The sequence below is a fragment of the Physeter macrocephalus genome, chromosome 6, assembly GCF_002837175.3.
Source record: "Physeter macrocephalus isolate SW-GA chromosome 6, ASM283717v5, whole genome shotgun sequence".
NCBI lineage: Eukaryota > Metazoa > Chordata > Mammalia > Artiodactyla > Physeteridae > Physeter > Physeter macrocephalus.
In genome coordinates, this window is record NC_041219.1 from 10,906,013 (window position 1) to 10,921,282 (window position 15,270).

Genomic DNA, 15,270 nt, shown 5'->3' on the forward strand with positions numbered 1-15,270 from the left:
TAGAACAAGTGCCTGGCATACAGTATCACTCAATAAATATTATCTATTATCCCCAAATTCATCCTTCCTGTAATCTCAGATCTTGAGTTCACTCTTGGTATTTTGGTGTCTTCTTTATGCCCAAAGTTTTAGATGATATGTTTTTATGCTCATAAACAAGACTCATGCTTCTTTAGAATCTGTGATGAAAACTGAGACAATAATTTTAAATTATGTAAAAAGTAATTTAACTGTTGCCACTGGTTAGCTGTCTTTCCCACTAGACTCTGAATTCCAAACAGGCAGGAATTATGCCTAATTCAACTTTGTAACCAAAGTGCCTAGTCTAGAAGGCAAATAATTGCTAATTTGCATATTTCCTAAAAAAATCATTCTCTATAAAAATCTAGACAGTAACACCACCAGCAGCACAATGATAACAAGAAGAAAACTGCTGGAGTTTTAGCTTTTGATCTTAGAGATCTAGCTTGAAATGGTCTCTAACCTTGTGGGATAAAATTCAGAAAATTAAGGCTGTAGTCCAATAATGAAAAGCCCCTGGGCTCTTAAGAGAAACAAAGGAAAACGCACACTAATTTGCAAGGGGGTAAGGGTTAGAGGATAAAAGCTTTTATTTATCAGATTTCGTCTCTGACAAATTATGGCAAACACTGGAGGAAAAAATCCCTTTGCGGTCTTCTAGATACTGGTAGGTTCAATAAATACCAATGGAGGCCAAATCAGGATGGTTTTGCAAAATGTGCTGGGCACACCAATGGTACACAAGCTGATTTCAGCTAGTGTATGGATGACATTTATTTCAATATTCAAAAGTTGAATGTTTAACATTTTAAAAATATATATGTAAGAAAAAATATAACTAGCAAGCATATCATACCTTGATTTCACGGATATAACTGCCAAGAAAAGTTAGTTAAAGAAGCAGAAGCTTCGTGGCAATTCACCACAGACAAAGCCCAGGTATGAGGACCAGGGATGCTCACGAGTACCAGAGGGTCAGCTCCTTGATGGATTCCACCATAGGAATGCAACAGCAGCTGGCATAGAACCAGTGTAAAAGAGGTGTGTGACCATTTAAAAAGTAAAAGAAGGCTATGGCAGATGTGGAATTCTCTTCCCAGTGCTCTGAATGTCAAAATCTTAATAAAGCTCAGTGGAAGGAGAGGAGTAAATAGGACTTTGATATCCAAATGCCCTACTGATATACTAATGACAGACTGGAATGTATGAGACGCCACTGTCTCTTCATTACTGACTGATCATAGATAGTATCATTCTTCACAGGAGAAACTTATTTTCAGGAAAATATTTTAATATTTTAACAAATTGGAAAATATTTTAATAAATATTTTAATAATGCTCACACTGATTATTACTACTTATTTTTAATTGTTTTATTTTAATTACATTTATCTGCCGGTTATGTTATATAAAATGATAAAATGATTTTCCATTTATAGTAGTGGTATATAAAAAGTTTATATATAAAGGTTATATACACAAGTTGATTGCAACAGTCAATGGTTATAATTAAGAGACTTGGCTTTTAAAAAGAAAACACAACAAAGGCTCACCAGTATCTATTAATTTTTTTCTTTCTTCTGATTTTTATAGCTAACCCACAACGAGACAAAGTGACACGTATGTATATAAACCTTAACTTGTATAAGATCTATCTGAGCTATGTTACTGCATTATGAGGAATAACATTTAAGAGGATATTTTATGTTTGTTTCACAGGTTACTACTCTATTGTGTTTCCAGACTGGCCAATATTTCCACGTAACAGATACACATCTCTTTTCCTCATTGTTACTCCACCAATCCTAATACTGAGTGTTATAATTATCAGTTTGGTCAAGCACAAATAACCTCATTTAGTTCTTCTGAACTAATACAATCCAGGGGGAAAAAAGCCTCATTCATACATGGCTTTAAAAAATAAATAAAAATTGGGTGTATTTCTAATTTACAGCAAACCCTCATTCAAAAGAAGAAATGGTTCAATTTCCTAACATTATAAGATAAACTCATCTTTACTTTCCACTTTTTATGAAGAAGCATTGTTTTCAAGCTGCCACAGCTGTGACTTTCAGTGAGTAACCTATCCCCTGTATGCCTTAGCTTCTAAATATGTGAAATCAGTGAGCTAGATTTAGATGAGTCCTGGCCCTCGTCAGTAAAAACATTTCTATATAACGTGTTGCATGCTGCTTCAACTCTAAATATCTGGTTTTCCCTGTTCTCTTGCAAATTTGATGTCTTTCTGGTTTACTACTTCCTCAGACTCATATTGGAATAGGGAATTAATTTAAAAGGCCTTGCACTTTGGGATTATGGATTAATCTTGGAACAAAATGTAAAATGAGATTACAAAAAGGGATAAACCTAAATGTTTACTTGTTGCCATTAGAGCACTGAAAAAATCTGTTTTCCTCAAAACCAAATGCTGGGACAAGATTATATTTAAAGACTAACCAATGGCCTCAGACATTGGATTTGATGGATAATTACAGTAGCCACATTGCAAAAATCTTTACAACCTTAAGAATTACCCCTAAAACCATGCCTAGACAAAACCTGCCTGGAATAGATGAGGTGCAATGCACATAAACACATATATACCACCTTCTAGTATAAAATTTTTCAAAAAACATGGAGAATACAATTTATAAAGAATTGCTGTTTATATAAAGAACAAAACAAACTCAGAAAAAAGTGATCAGGGTATTCCTTCTCATGGATAAGGCAACTAATGCCCTAGTATCTCAAAATCCTTTACAAAAGGAGATAGCTTAATAAATTCTAGCTCAGGGTTTTTTGTTTTCTTTTTTGTATGTTACTTTTTTTTCTTCTTTTTCTTTTCATCTGCTTCCATTTTAAGCTTAACTTCTTCAGCTGTAAGAGCTCCCAGTTTCTTACTCTTTGCTTTCTTAACCTTTTCCTTGATGGCGGCCACATCAATTTTAGTTTCAGTAGAAGCTAAATAAAAACAATACATGTAATTCTTTAGATTATAACAAATAAAGAATACATCTATAAGACAATAATATCAGAGTACTGTTACAATTGAAAGATGTTATAAAATATAAAACAGTTAAAGGAAAGTTAGTTAGAAATTTCTTCTAACTAGGAGAAAACAAAGTACTTTAAAAATACATTAGTGAAAATATACACGAAAATGGCATTACACTTTATTTGAACCAATTACTGGATTCAACTATATTAAAATTACATGTTTTCCCTTAAATTGTTTGAGATACGATTATGTTTATTTATATTCTTTTCCATATTTTGGAACTTTAGAGTATTCCTTAAAAAACTTAGTTTTCTGAATATTCAATTAATGACAAGTAGTATTTCATTTAACAAGATTTTGGTAATAAAGACAATAATCTGAGAGTATCTGGAAGTCTTCCTAACAGAACCCAACCCCATGTGTTTAGCACAAAAAGTGTGAACAAAACAGAGAAAAGCAGTGAAAAAAATGCAACTTTTTCTTATTATTTAAAGAACAGCACTCAGGACATAAAAGAACCACAAGCTAAAACGTCATCAAACAACCCAGCAACTTGAGAGCAGACTTAAAGCCTCCACTAGAGTGGAATAGCTACACTTTAATCAGTAATAAACTGAGATTTAGCTAGCTATTGAGATTAAACTAGCTATTGAATACCTTCAGAGTACATAACTGACAGATTGTACAAACTAGAAATTATAATGCTTATGATATTTTTAATTTTTATATAACCAAGGATCTAAATAGTAGACTACAATACTTTTAAAGCTGTTAACACTGATATAAATTAACAAAATAGTAATGTTACATCTGGCTTTGACCAACAGGTCATGTGCAGTGCTGCTTGGTGACCTCCCTCCCCTCACTGTGCCACTGACCACTTTGGAGAGTTACCTTACAGAAGACTACACGTGTTACTAGTGGAAAAGAAAATGCAAAAGAGGAGAAGACAGATCAAAATGAGGCTAGGAATGAGAAGAAAAGGCATCAGCGTGTTTTCTCTGAGTGTCTTTTTAAAAGCCCCTGAGTAAGAAAGATCATCCTGCTACTTTGTTGGTGTCTTTTAGCCCAAGTGATGAGAAATCCACGTTAACCGTACAGGAATCAAATTTTAAGCCACAGATCACACAAGTAAAGAAAGTACAACTTTTTTTTTTTTTACAGAAGATTCACTGCTCTGGTTTATATCTTTCACAACAGAGTCCTTCCTCAGCACAGAGGTCAGGAAGGGACTGTCAATCTGGGATACTCTTAAATAGGCATTAGCCGCTACTAAATTATAAATTATCTCAGTCATTGCTTTTCCCTAGGATTTGTGATTAATGAAATGCTAAGAGAATTAATGAAACACATGGTTATTTCTTAACACTCAGAGAGCTTCAGACAAATCCACTATGGGTTTACTTTTCCTCTAACAGACTTTTACAGCATACCAAGAGTTGGAAAACAAGCATTACCTTCCTTAGGTTTCACAACTGGTTTTTCTTTAGGTGGAATAAATGCTTTGTTTCTTTCCTCTTGTCTCCTACTAAGAGCTTCTGCTTGCTTAGCCTACATCATTAATAAAAAAACTACATTAAAAAACGCTTTTGTAGTTAAATAAGAATTCAAGTATCTATAAACTTTGCAATTAGTGTTGTAAGCCAGACATAGTCTTACCTTTATTGCTTCCATCTTCTGTCTCTTCTTTTGACTTGCCTTCAGAAAGTATTCACCAGTAGCCAATTCTTTATCAATCTGTTGAAATCAGTATTAATGTAGATGAGAAGTCAATTCCTAAGAAATTCACACTGACCTTGAGGTAAAGACAGTGGGGTCAACACTATGATTACTCTATAAAGGTAGCAACATAAAAAGAAGGAAATGTCCTCTAAGCTGAGGAGAATATATATGCACAAAAGCATGTAGGTAGGAAAGTTAGGTGACGTGTTCATGGTATACACAACAGACTGCTTGAGGTGGGGTGGAAGGTCAATGATTCAGAAACTGGAAAGACAGTTTTGGGGAAGCATGAAGAAACATGAATGACAGGTAAGGGAGGTGGGATATGATTTAGAAATGACTGAAGGTTCCTGAGAAGAGTGAAGAGAGCAAAGTAGCACTTTATAAAAGGTACAGAAGAAAGAAGAGAAAAGCCTGTTTAAAAAAAAAAGGTTGCAGCATACAAAATGAAAAGCAAGAACTGTCAGGATGTGGAGACTAATTAAGTACTAATTAGAGCAAGCAATAGAAAATTCATTAAGTAGTCAACATATAATTAATTGGTCTACCTAAGGCAATGTTCTACTAAACTCTAATACTAGGCTCTCTACAATTACTAACTCACTTAATCCTCATTAACAATTCTTTGAGACAGGTATGATCATTATCCCCATTTTTTGTACAAAGAAACTGAGGCATGGATGGGTTAAATAAATTATGCTCATAATTACATAGCAAGTAAGTGGCAGAATAAGTCAAATGAGACATCGCTGATTCAAGAAGCTTACAGTCATAGAAAAAAAAGAACGACAACTACTAACTACAGTACAGGACTATACAAAATATATCAGGTGTTACAGAAGCATAGTTTAGTAACTGGATCACTCCACTTTCCCCCAACTAACACTTTCTCCCTGGCTTCACTTTCTTTGTTTTCCAAAGTAGACCTCAAGATCCAACTCTTCCACTCTTTTTTTTTTTACTATGATGATCATCATTCCTTTTTTACCTTTGACCTTTCATCAAACCTTCCTGGAAAACTACAAACACAGGGCTGTGGGGAAAACCAAGATATAGTACACAGAAAGAGATGGGTTTACATGCTGAGCACAAAGAACTCGTAAACAGGGAAGGCTTTAACATACAGCCAAGGAAGGGAATAATGAAGCAAGACACCTCAGAAGACAGGTGAAGACAGAATTCAAAGAACAGGCAAAGAAAGGATTGATGCAGATGGGAAAAAAAAAATTGTGAGAGAAGAGGAAGTTGAAAGAGTTCTTCCCTCGTAATCTCAAATACTTCTAGTAGATGACATTGCATTTTATTTTACTGGAGTGGGAGGGTGGCTAAAGAATTAAGAGGACACAGAGCTGCCAGAGAATACTGAAGACCTATCTGAGGTTGGAAACGTGAATTTTTAAGGGATACAACCCAAATATATGACTTTCTTCGGCTATGTTCAGTAGCCACATTATGGGAAAGAAGTCAAGTTTTAGGACTGATCCAAGTTTTAGTTTTGTTGGGCAGGTGTAATAGAAGAAAAGGGAGTATGAAAGAAAACAGTGATGGGCAAGAGAGAAAAGGAAATTTTAGTAAGGGAATGATGCCAGAAGACAGTTGACAAAATTAGAGGCATTCATGTCTTAAAAAAAGGATAGATATTAGACTAAAGATTTCAAATCCAGAGCAATCTTATAGTACATGGTCACATGAATGATGCTAAAGCAGAGTAGAAAGCATTGTAGACTAAATCGTTGAATTTTTTAACCATGGAACATTTATAGTGGCTACAGATACACAACTGACACCACCCAGCTTGATGGCGTTTACACTCACAGTGTGAAGCTTCCACTCCCCACCCCCATACAAATTAGTTCAGAATAAGCCTATTCACACTTACCTTCAGTTTCTTATATCTCTACACACCCAAACGTACATACACAGAAATTCCACCCAAAATACCCTCAAAGTTTCTGAGAAAAATAGATTAAAATGGTTTCCCCCTCATGTAAAGAAATTCAACATTTAATACTGACCTGACTTTCTGGCTGTGGTGGTGGGAATGGTGTATACTCCTTCTTAACAGTTTTCTTCTTTGGTTCCTTGCGTTTATTCACATTTTTGTGCTTGAACTGTGGCAAAAATCTTTCCCAACTCTGTGATCTTAACTCAGAATCTTTCGCCAACTCTCGTTTAATCATTAAGGTCTTCAACCATGGCAATATATGAACAAAGTAAACTTTTAATTTAAATTTTTTTAAAGATTTTTTTTTGATGTGGACCATTTTTAAAGTCTTTATTGAATTTGTTACAATATTGCTTCTGTTTTATGCTTTTTGGTTTTTTGGCCGCGAGGCATGTGAGATCTTAGCTCCCTGACCAGGGATTTAACCTGCACCCCCTGCACTGGAAGGCAAAGTCTTAACCACTGGACTGCCAGGGAAGTCCCAAACATTTTTAATTTTAGAAGTCATATGTTTCTCAACCTAAGACATTATCAACATTGTTCCTATAAATAATAAAATTAAAAGGAACAATTCTTAGTCGCTTCAGTAGGATTAAACCAATTCCGGAAAGAAAAAATATATAATCTCAAACATGCATAATTAACCAAGCCTCAGAAAACCATTAGAAATTTAGAATTGTTAAACTGAGATGAAAATAAGACTCAGTTTTTCAACCATAATTTCATTGAAACCTTTAAAATTCAACCTAACAATAGCAGGGAGAGTTCTTAATTAGTGATGTTTCCTACAAGCAGGAAGCTTTCAGTAGCACCTGAAATATCATAGGGAAAGAATAAAGTTTCTCATGATCAACAAAACGAATGTTTTCACACTTCCCCTACTCCATCTGAATTTTATAGACACTGAAACATCAGAGGATGCAAACTAGGCATCAGATGCAAGACGAGCTCTCTTTATCTTTAATGTCCCAATGTAACTCAAAATCGTTTTTTCACCCCAATCTAAGAGTGACTTTTCAACTTAACTTCACTAAATTCAAGGATTGTTTAACAAATATCCATCATAAAACAACTCATTATACCATGGTTACATTTCCAAGAACAATCATGAACTTTATGCATACAGGGATATAACAGATCTCTCTCGAAGAGCCTATAATTTGAGTGTTAAATTCCAAAATAGGTTTTAATGCAATCTGAAATATTCCAGACTTTACTTAGAGAAAAAGGCAGAATTCAGGACTTCCCCGGTGGTCCAGTGGTAAAGAATCCACCTTCCATTAAATTCCAAAATAGGTTTTAATGCAATCTGAAATATTCCAGACTTTACTTAGAGAAAAAGGCAGAATTCAGGACTTCCCCGGTGGTCCAGTGGTAAAGAATCCACCTTCCAATGCAGGGGACACGGGTTCGATCCCTGGTCAGGGAAGATCCCATATGCCACTGGGCAACTAAGCCCGGGTGCCTCAACTAGAGAGCCCATGCACCCTGGAGCTGGCATGCCACTAGACAGAAAACCCGCATGCCACAACTATAGAGAAGCCCGTGCGCTGCAACAAAGGATCCTGTGTGCCGCAACGAAGACCCAACACAACCAAAAAAAAATCTTTTTAAATAAATTAATTAATTAAAAAAAAGAAAAAGGCAGAATTGTAAAAGATCACATCTTTAAATATAACATGTGGGCTCATAACCTAAGAAAACTGGATTGGTACCATCTACTACAAATCCTATAAAGCTTATTTTATTTGTATTGGAAGTGACTCACTACATTACACTGTCCCCTTCAAGAGCTTTCAAACTGTACTTACTCCAAAGAGACCTAAACTTCCAAAGAAGTAACTATAGGACTGGGATAGAGTTGAGTGGGCTGAACTCTATCCCAATATACCCAAAATAGCTCTGCTTTACCTGTTTTGTATATTAGGCTTTCATAAAAGATTTACTTTCAAGAAAGGTTTCTGTAGCTAAAAACAATTTGATAACCACTTTGTAGTAGTATATAGTGAACACTCACTTTAATGTTATAAATTGGATGAATATTCTTCATAGTGTCTAGGACTACTTTTCGAACCTGAAATTTGCAAAGAAAAATGAATCAGTCACGTATAAAGGTTTTAGTGAACTAGGTAGACGAGGATTAATATATCACAAAATAGCCTATGAACCAGGCAATGGCTACCAAATTGGATACTGTAGTCCCTTCAACTGTTCTGATTGGCTTCTAGATCTTTCATAATAGTCAACCTCCCTTGGATACAATGAAGTCTCTCAACTTTACTGATAAAAAGCTATACACAGAATTAACACAACACTCCGGAGCTGTAAAATTTAGGGGGAAGAGGGCTGGATTTAGAGTTAGAAAATATGCACTCAAATAGTGGGACTGCCACTTCATATGGCAAAGGCACTTAATTTTCCTATTCCAGCTTTTTCATTTGTAATATGGAAATAAAACTACCTTAAGGATCTGTCATAAGAATTAAATAATATACTTAGACTCTACAAAACTGTGAAATATTCAAAATATTTAAGTTATTATTGCCCCATGAGAAAAAAGCAGATAACTTATGAGAAAGAGATCCAATAGAATTAAGGTTAAAGGCCCTGGAAAGCAAGTAACCTCACTGCCAGATACAACAAAAGCCTCAAAAGGAGTTAATAGAAACAGTATCTGCTCCACAGATTTTCTCATAACATCTGACAAGCTAAAGAAGATGTTCATAAAAACATTAACATTCAAAGAAAATACATCTTAAAGGAAGTTTTCTGAGCCTGACCTCTACTGGCTGAATACATTACTGCAAAGAACAAGATCTGTTCAATTCTCCAGTCATTTAAATGCATGTAATTACTTCATGTTTCTTATGTTTGCTACAGACTGAGACCTTAAATGCCTACTTAAAATTCGAGTGGAGGGAGTAATGATGTGCACACCTCCTAATTCAGAAATGGATCTCTCTTCAGTTACCAAAGGTTGGCCATAATATGTTAGGGTCCAGGAAATTACACGAATTCCCTCAAATTACATGAAGAACTTACTAATGGAAAATCAAACAAAGCATATTCTAAAAATATATATATAAAACAATATATTATCCAATGAACTATTATATTATTTCATTTATTCTCTGTGGAAAATTAACTGAAGAGAATAAATAGTTCTCACCTCTTTTAAGCCACTAAAAGGTCCAATGGCTGAAACCGTGTTTCCCTGTACCATAATATTAAGGTTTTAATGTTATAAATTGGATGAATATTCTTCATAGTGTATAGCACTACTTTTCGAACCTCTTTTAAGCCACTAAAAGGTCCAATGGCTGAAACCGTGTTTCCCTGTACCATAATGTAACAGTTTGTTAAGAGTTCCAATGCCTATATCAAAAGAGCAATAAGTTGAAGTTCAGTACACTTAAAAACTAACAAAAGAGGAAGACATACTTTTTCACTAACAAAAAGTACCTTCAACGTAGATCCTTTGGGACCAATAAGCCGTTGTCTTCTTTTTACAAATCTTTCTTTATTTCTTACTAAAGAACCTATTTTAATGATGTCACATGCAACATCATCCTGAAGAATTCGTACTGCCTTTTGGGAAAATAAAAAAGAATACTCCATCAATATTCTTGACAAGTACATATCTTCTCCAAGCCAAGAAATTTAAGCACAAAATGATATTTAAGCACAAAAATGAAAACTTTATGGTGCAGGAGGGGACACAGTGTTATATGTTGTCTCTAATGTTGATGCAAATAAAGCAAAGTCTCTGTAATTCTAAATTTACCTGTTCAAATGAAACACTCCTTGCTAACAGTTTTATTAGGTCTCTGGCCCTAATGATGATATATGGATCAAATGTCTTCTTTGTTGTACAGACAGTCATGCTGCCCTCGATCAGGTCCAGGGTTGCATTAACATGCTACAATACAAAAAGAGCAAATAAGCAGTTGTCTGAAAATGAATTCAATTTTAGATAATTACAGAGCTGATCCTAACCAAATTAATAATTTCTGTGCCATTAAGCTATCTCAAAATTCATTAACTCTCTCCTTGGAGAAGCTAGAAAGTTAATGTAAATAATGAATACTTGATTACTTTTAGACTTCAAAGAATATAAAAAACTCAGGCAATTGAAAACATTTATAATTGGCTTAAGAATAACTTATACTTATTGGAATAAAGATTATCTCTAGTTTAAAAAATATATATCAATCAAAATGAGGTTATGTTTAAAAATTAAGGTAAAAATGTAAAGCTATATAATTTCCCTACTTTGGCTAGATCCAGCTCTAATCTGTAATCTAGAGTGAGCTCCCTAGAGTGAGAATGGACTTTCCCTTTCAAACTTTTTTCTAGCTGGTTTGTATTAGCTAAATACAAAGTAAAAACAAATTATCATAGGTTTAAAAATAAAAGCAGTGATTATGATTACTACAGTGATTAAAACTATGCAGTAACTTTCAAATGGAAGAATCAGATTTCAACAAAGCGAATAAAAATGCTGTTTTCTAACTTGTGAGCATAATCTGAAGAATATTTCAATATAGTGAATGACGAACAATTAAACCTAAGGTTAGGTGTCTATGAGTTTACAGAAAAAACCCCAAATTGAGTCCCAAAATTGAGTCTAATCTCCGATGTAGACAGCTGTAAAACACACCTGCAGTTTGCTAAACCACTCTCATACCTAACGGGCACAAATGACTCTAGAGCAGTGCCACAGCTGAGAAATACATTTTCTATCAATCTAGTGTACACACACACACACAGGTGAACCAAAAGCTTCATAAAATGATACTTATCCTTACCACATGTGATACATTGATGTATTTTTTTCTGAAGGCTCATTATAGCCACTAAATTGACTTTTTGATTCACTAAGGGGTCTCAATCCAGTTTGAGAAAAAAAATCAAATACACTGCTCTAGGGGCACGGCAGAGGAAAGTTGGTTACATCCACATCTTTCATTTACAATGGAAAGTTAAACAATACCAGGAGTATGCCTCAGCTCAAACTGTACAGGTTCATGGCAACCATTGTAGCAGAGAGTAGACATTGTGAAATCTGGAGTTCACAAGTGAGTTTCAGACCATCTGTGAATCCCCTAAATATTTAAAGGCATGTGAATTTTTCCAAGTAATCTATTATTTACAAAACTAAAAACAAATGAACTGTAAGGATAAAGCTTATAGGTAAGCTGTTTAAAATATCTGTTTAAAATATCAAAGGAATATCGATTTAAAATATCAAAGGAATCAAATTAACCAGCTATAGTAGCACCTTTAAAAAAAATCCATCAGCACACATTCAGTTACTTAAAAGATATAAGCAAGAACAAAATCTCAATGAAATACATAAGATATGCATACATGTTCACTCAAGGCTTTCTGTACCAATGGCCAGCACTCTTTCAAGTAAGCCTCTCTATATTTTGGAAACAAAGTTGCAAAACTGCTCTCCTCCAAGAGTCCTCTGGGATTGTCCTCTTTGGAAAAAGCTGGCTCCTTCCAACCATCAGGAACAGTGAGGAGTTCTGATTCATCTACAAAGGGGGAAAATCTATACATCAGATTTAACTTCTTTTGGACACTTTTTGAACACTTGTATGCATACATTCACAAGCTTCCCAATACTCTCCTTGCATTTCCTTTTCCCCTGCTTTTTATATTATTCAACAATCCAAGAACATGCCTCTGTCACTATCACCAAAATACTGTATTAAAATTGTATGTATTTCAGTCGCCTCATAAGACAAAGTTCCTTAAGGGCAGGGACTCTTCTTCGATCCACTTATTGGCATACACCTGGTACAGTCAATATCTACAAACTTCTACTGCTCCACACTATCTTAGAATTGAAGATCCAAACACCATTTTGTTTACATTACTATTTTAAATATAAGTAACCTTTCAGACTCAATGAAGTGAAGGCTATGTGTATATATATATGTGCATGTGTGTGTACATAAAACTTTCAAAAGCTTGACCCCAGTGTACCCTTTCAGTTAATATTCACTAGTACAGGGTTTTAGGTTTTCCAAAGAGCTTTCATGTGCCTTATTTCTGTATACTCTCACAACTACGAAAGGTAGGAAGAACTGGTATTATTATTCCCATTTTATAAAAGATATTCAGTTCAAAAAGTTTAAGTGACCTGTGTAAGGGAATATGAAGCTCAGTCTAGGTCTCCTCTCTCTAGAACAAAATGCCTCCTAAGGGCTATAAATTATTTCCCATATCATTTATCAAAACTCCTGGTCCCGGATTTTAAGAACCTCTTAAATCCAACAGCTGTACTTTAATTCAGTACTACTCAAAGATATGATCCATAGGCCTGAAGCACCAGCATAAACTGAGAGTTTGTTAGAAATGCAGTTTTTGGGCTCCATCCAGACCTACTAAATGTGAATCTCTGGGATGAAGCCCAGCAATCAATCTTAACAGTCTCATGAGGAGATTCCTATGCATACTAAAGTTTAAGAAGCAGGTCTTATACTTCATGTTATCCACTCCAGTCAGGTAAACTTGCTTTCTGTTTCTTATACTCACATCCACTTTGTTACTTCTGGTTCAAATCACAGAGAATTAGCTAGTCTTTATTTATCATTCACTTCTCAATATCCCCTGCCCAAAACCCTCAAATTCTACAATAGTGATTACTCAAAATGGATATCTGACCAAGATCCTACCCAATTTAAACACTTCAATGCTTATGAATTTAAAAAAACAAAGAAATAAAAACCCACTGGCTAAGGAAATCAACAGGAGTTTCACAATATAGTAAGTACAAATAGCACCAAAACAAGTAAAGATGTTTAACTTCATTAGTAATCAGGAAAGTCTGAATTAAAACCACAACCAGATATGATTTCACACTTAACAAAATGACAGAAATTCAAAATTCAGATAACAGCAAGTGTTAGTGCTCATCTACTGATAGCGGGAGTGTAAAGCAGCACAACTCCTTTGGGAAGATTTAGCATTATTTGCACATCCCCTACCCTACAATTCAAGAATTCCAATCCCATGTAAGGTACACAACCAGAGAAACTCTCTAACATGTCAACCAGGAGGTATGTACACACATGTTTATACCACATTGTTTATAATAACAAACAATGGGAACAATCCAAATGTCCAGCAACATTAAAATGAAAATATAGATAACTGAAATGAAAACTACACTAGAAGGAATCAATAGCAGAATAACTGAGGCAGAAGAACGGATAAGTGACCTGGAAGACAGAATGGTGGAATTCACTGCAGCGAAACAGAATAAAGGAAAGAGAAAGAAAAGAAAAGACAGCCTAAGAGACCTCTGGGACAGCATTAAACGCAACAACATTCGCATTATAGGGGTCCCAGAAGGAGAAGAGAGAGAGAAAGGACCAGAGAAAATATTTGAAGAGATTATGGTCGAAAACCTCCCTAACATGGGAAAGGAAACAGCCACCCAAGTCCAGGAAGTGTAGCAAGTCCCATAAAGTATAAACCCAAAGAGAAACACGGCAAGACACATAGTAATCAAATTGGCAAAAATTAAAGACAAAGAAAAACTATTGAAAGCAGAAAGGGAAAAACGACAAACAACATACAAGGGAACTCCCATAAGGTTAACAGCTGATTTCTCAGCAGAAACTCTACAAGCCAGAAGGGAGTGGCATGATATAATTAAAGTGATGAAAGGGAAGAACGTACAACCAAGATTACTCTACCCGGCAAGGATCTCATTCAGATTTGACAGAGAAATCAAAAGCTTTACAGACAAGGAAAAGCTAAGAGAATTCAGCACCACCAAACCAGCTCTACAACAAATGCTAAAGGAACTTCTCCAAGTGGGAAACACAATAGAAGAAAAGGACCTACAAAAACGAACCCAAAACAATTTTAAAAATGGTCATAGAAACATACATATCAATAATTACCTTAAACGTAAATGGATTAAATGCTCCAACCAAAAGACAAAGGCTTGCTAAATGGATACAAAAACAAGACCCATATATATGCTGTCTACAAGAGACCCACTTCAGACCTAGGGACACATACAGACTGAAAGTGAGGGGATGGAAAAAGATATTCCATGCAAATGGAAATCAAAACAAAGTTGGAGTAGCAATACTCATATCAGATAAAATAGACTTTAAAATAAAGAATGTTACAAGAGACAAGGAAGGATACTACATAAGGATCATGGGATCAATCCAAGAAGATATAACAATTATAAATATACATGCACCCAGCACAGGAGCACCTCAATACATAAAGCAACTGCTAACAGCTCTAAAAAAGGAAATAGACAGTAACACAATAAGAGGGGGGGACTTTAACACCTCACTTACACCAATAGACAGATCATCCAAAATGAAAACAAATAAGGAAAGAGAAGCTTTAAATGACACAATAGACCAGACAGATTTAATTGATATTTATAGGACATTCAATCCAAAAACAGCAGATTACACTTTCTTCTCAAGTGCGCACGGAACATTCTCCAGGATACATCACATCTTGGGTCACAAATCAAGCCTCAGTAAATTTAAGAAAATTGAAATCATATCAAGCATCTTTTCTGACCACAATGCTA

The 15,270-nt window shown here is 34.9% G+C and overlaps 2 protein-coding genes across 2 annotated transcripts in view; one reads left to right on the plus strand and one right to left on the minus strand.

The window, feature by feature from the left end:
- Positions 1 to 1,906, plus strand: part of GLIPR1 (GLI pathogenesis related 1) — a 36,296-nt gene extending 34,390 nt beyond the window's left edge. The window contains exons 6-7 of the mRNA XM_028490404.2: positions 1,615 to 1,641; positions 1,741 to 1,906. Of these exons, the coding sequence (XP_028346205.1) occupies positions 1,615 to 1,641; positions 1,741 to 1,871 (158 nt within the window). The 3' untranslated portion in view covers positions 1,872 to 1,906. The remainder of the gene's footprint in view (positions 1 to 1,614; positions 1,642 to 1,740) is intronic.
- A 79-nt stretch (positions 1,907 to 1,985) lies between these two features.
- The window catches only part of KRR1 (KRR1 small subunit processome component homolog), a 19,601-nt gene continuing 6,316 nt past the window's right edge, over positions 1,986 to 15,270 (minus strand). Inside the window, exons 2-10 of the mRNA XM_024122865.2 lie at positions 12,057 to 12,229; positions 10,471 to 10,605; positions 10,149 to 10,274; positions 9,978 to 10,061; positions 8,704 to 8,760; positions 6,757 to 6,927; positions 4,679 to 4,756; positions 4,477 to 4,570; positions 1,986 to 2,982 (exon numbers count right to left, since the gene is read on the minus strand). Coding sequence (XP_023978633.1) covers positions 2,840 to 2,982; positions 4,477 to 4,570; positions 4,679 to 4,756; positions 6,757 to 6,927; positions 8,704 to 8,760; positions 9,978 to 10,061; positions 10,149 to 10,274; positions 10,471 to 10,605; positions 12,057 to 12,229 — 1,061 coding nt within the window. The 3' untranslated portion in view covers positions 1,986 to 2,839. The remainder of the gene's footprint in view (positions 2,983 to 4,476; positions 4,571 to 4,678; positions 4,757 to 6,756; positions 6,928 to 8,703; positions 8,761 to 9,977; positions 10,062 to 10,148; positions 10,275 to 10,470; positions 10,606 to 12,056; positions 12,230 to 15,270) is intronic.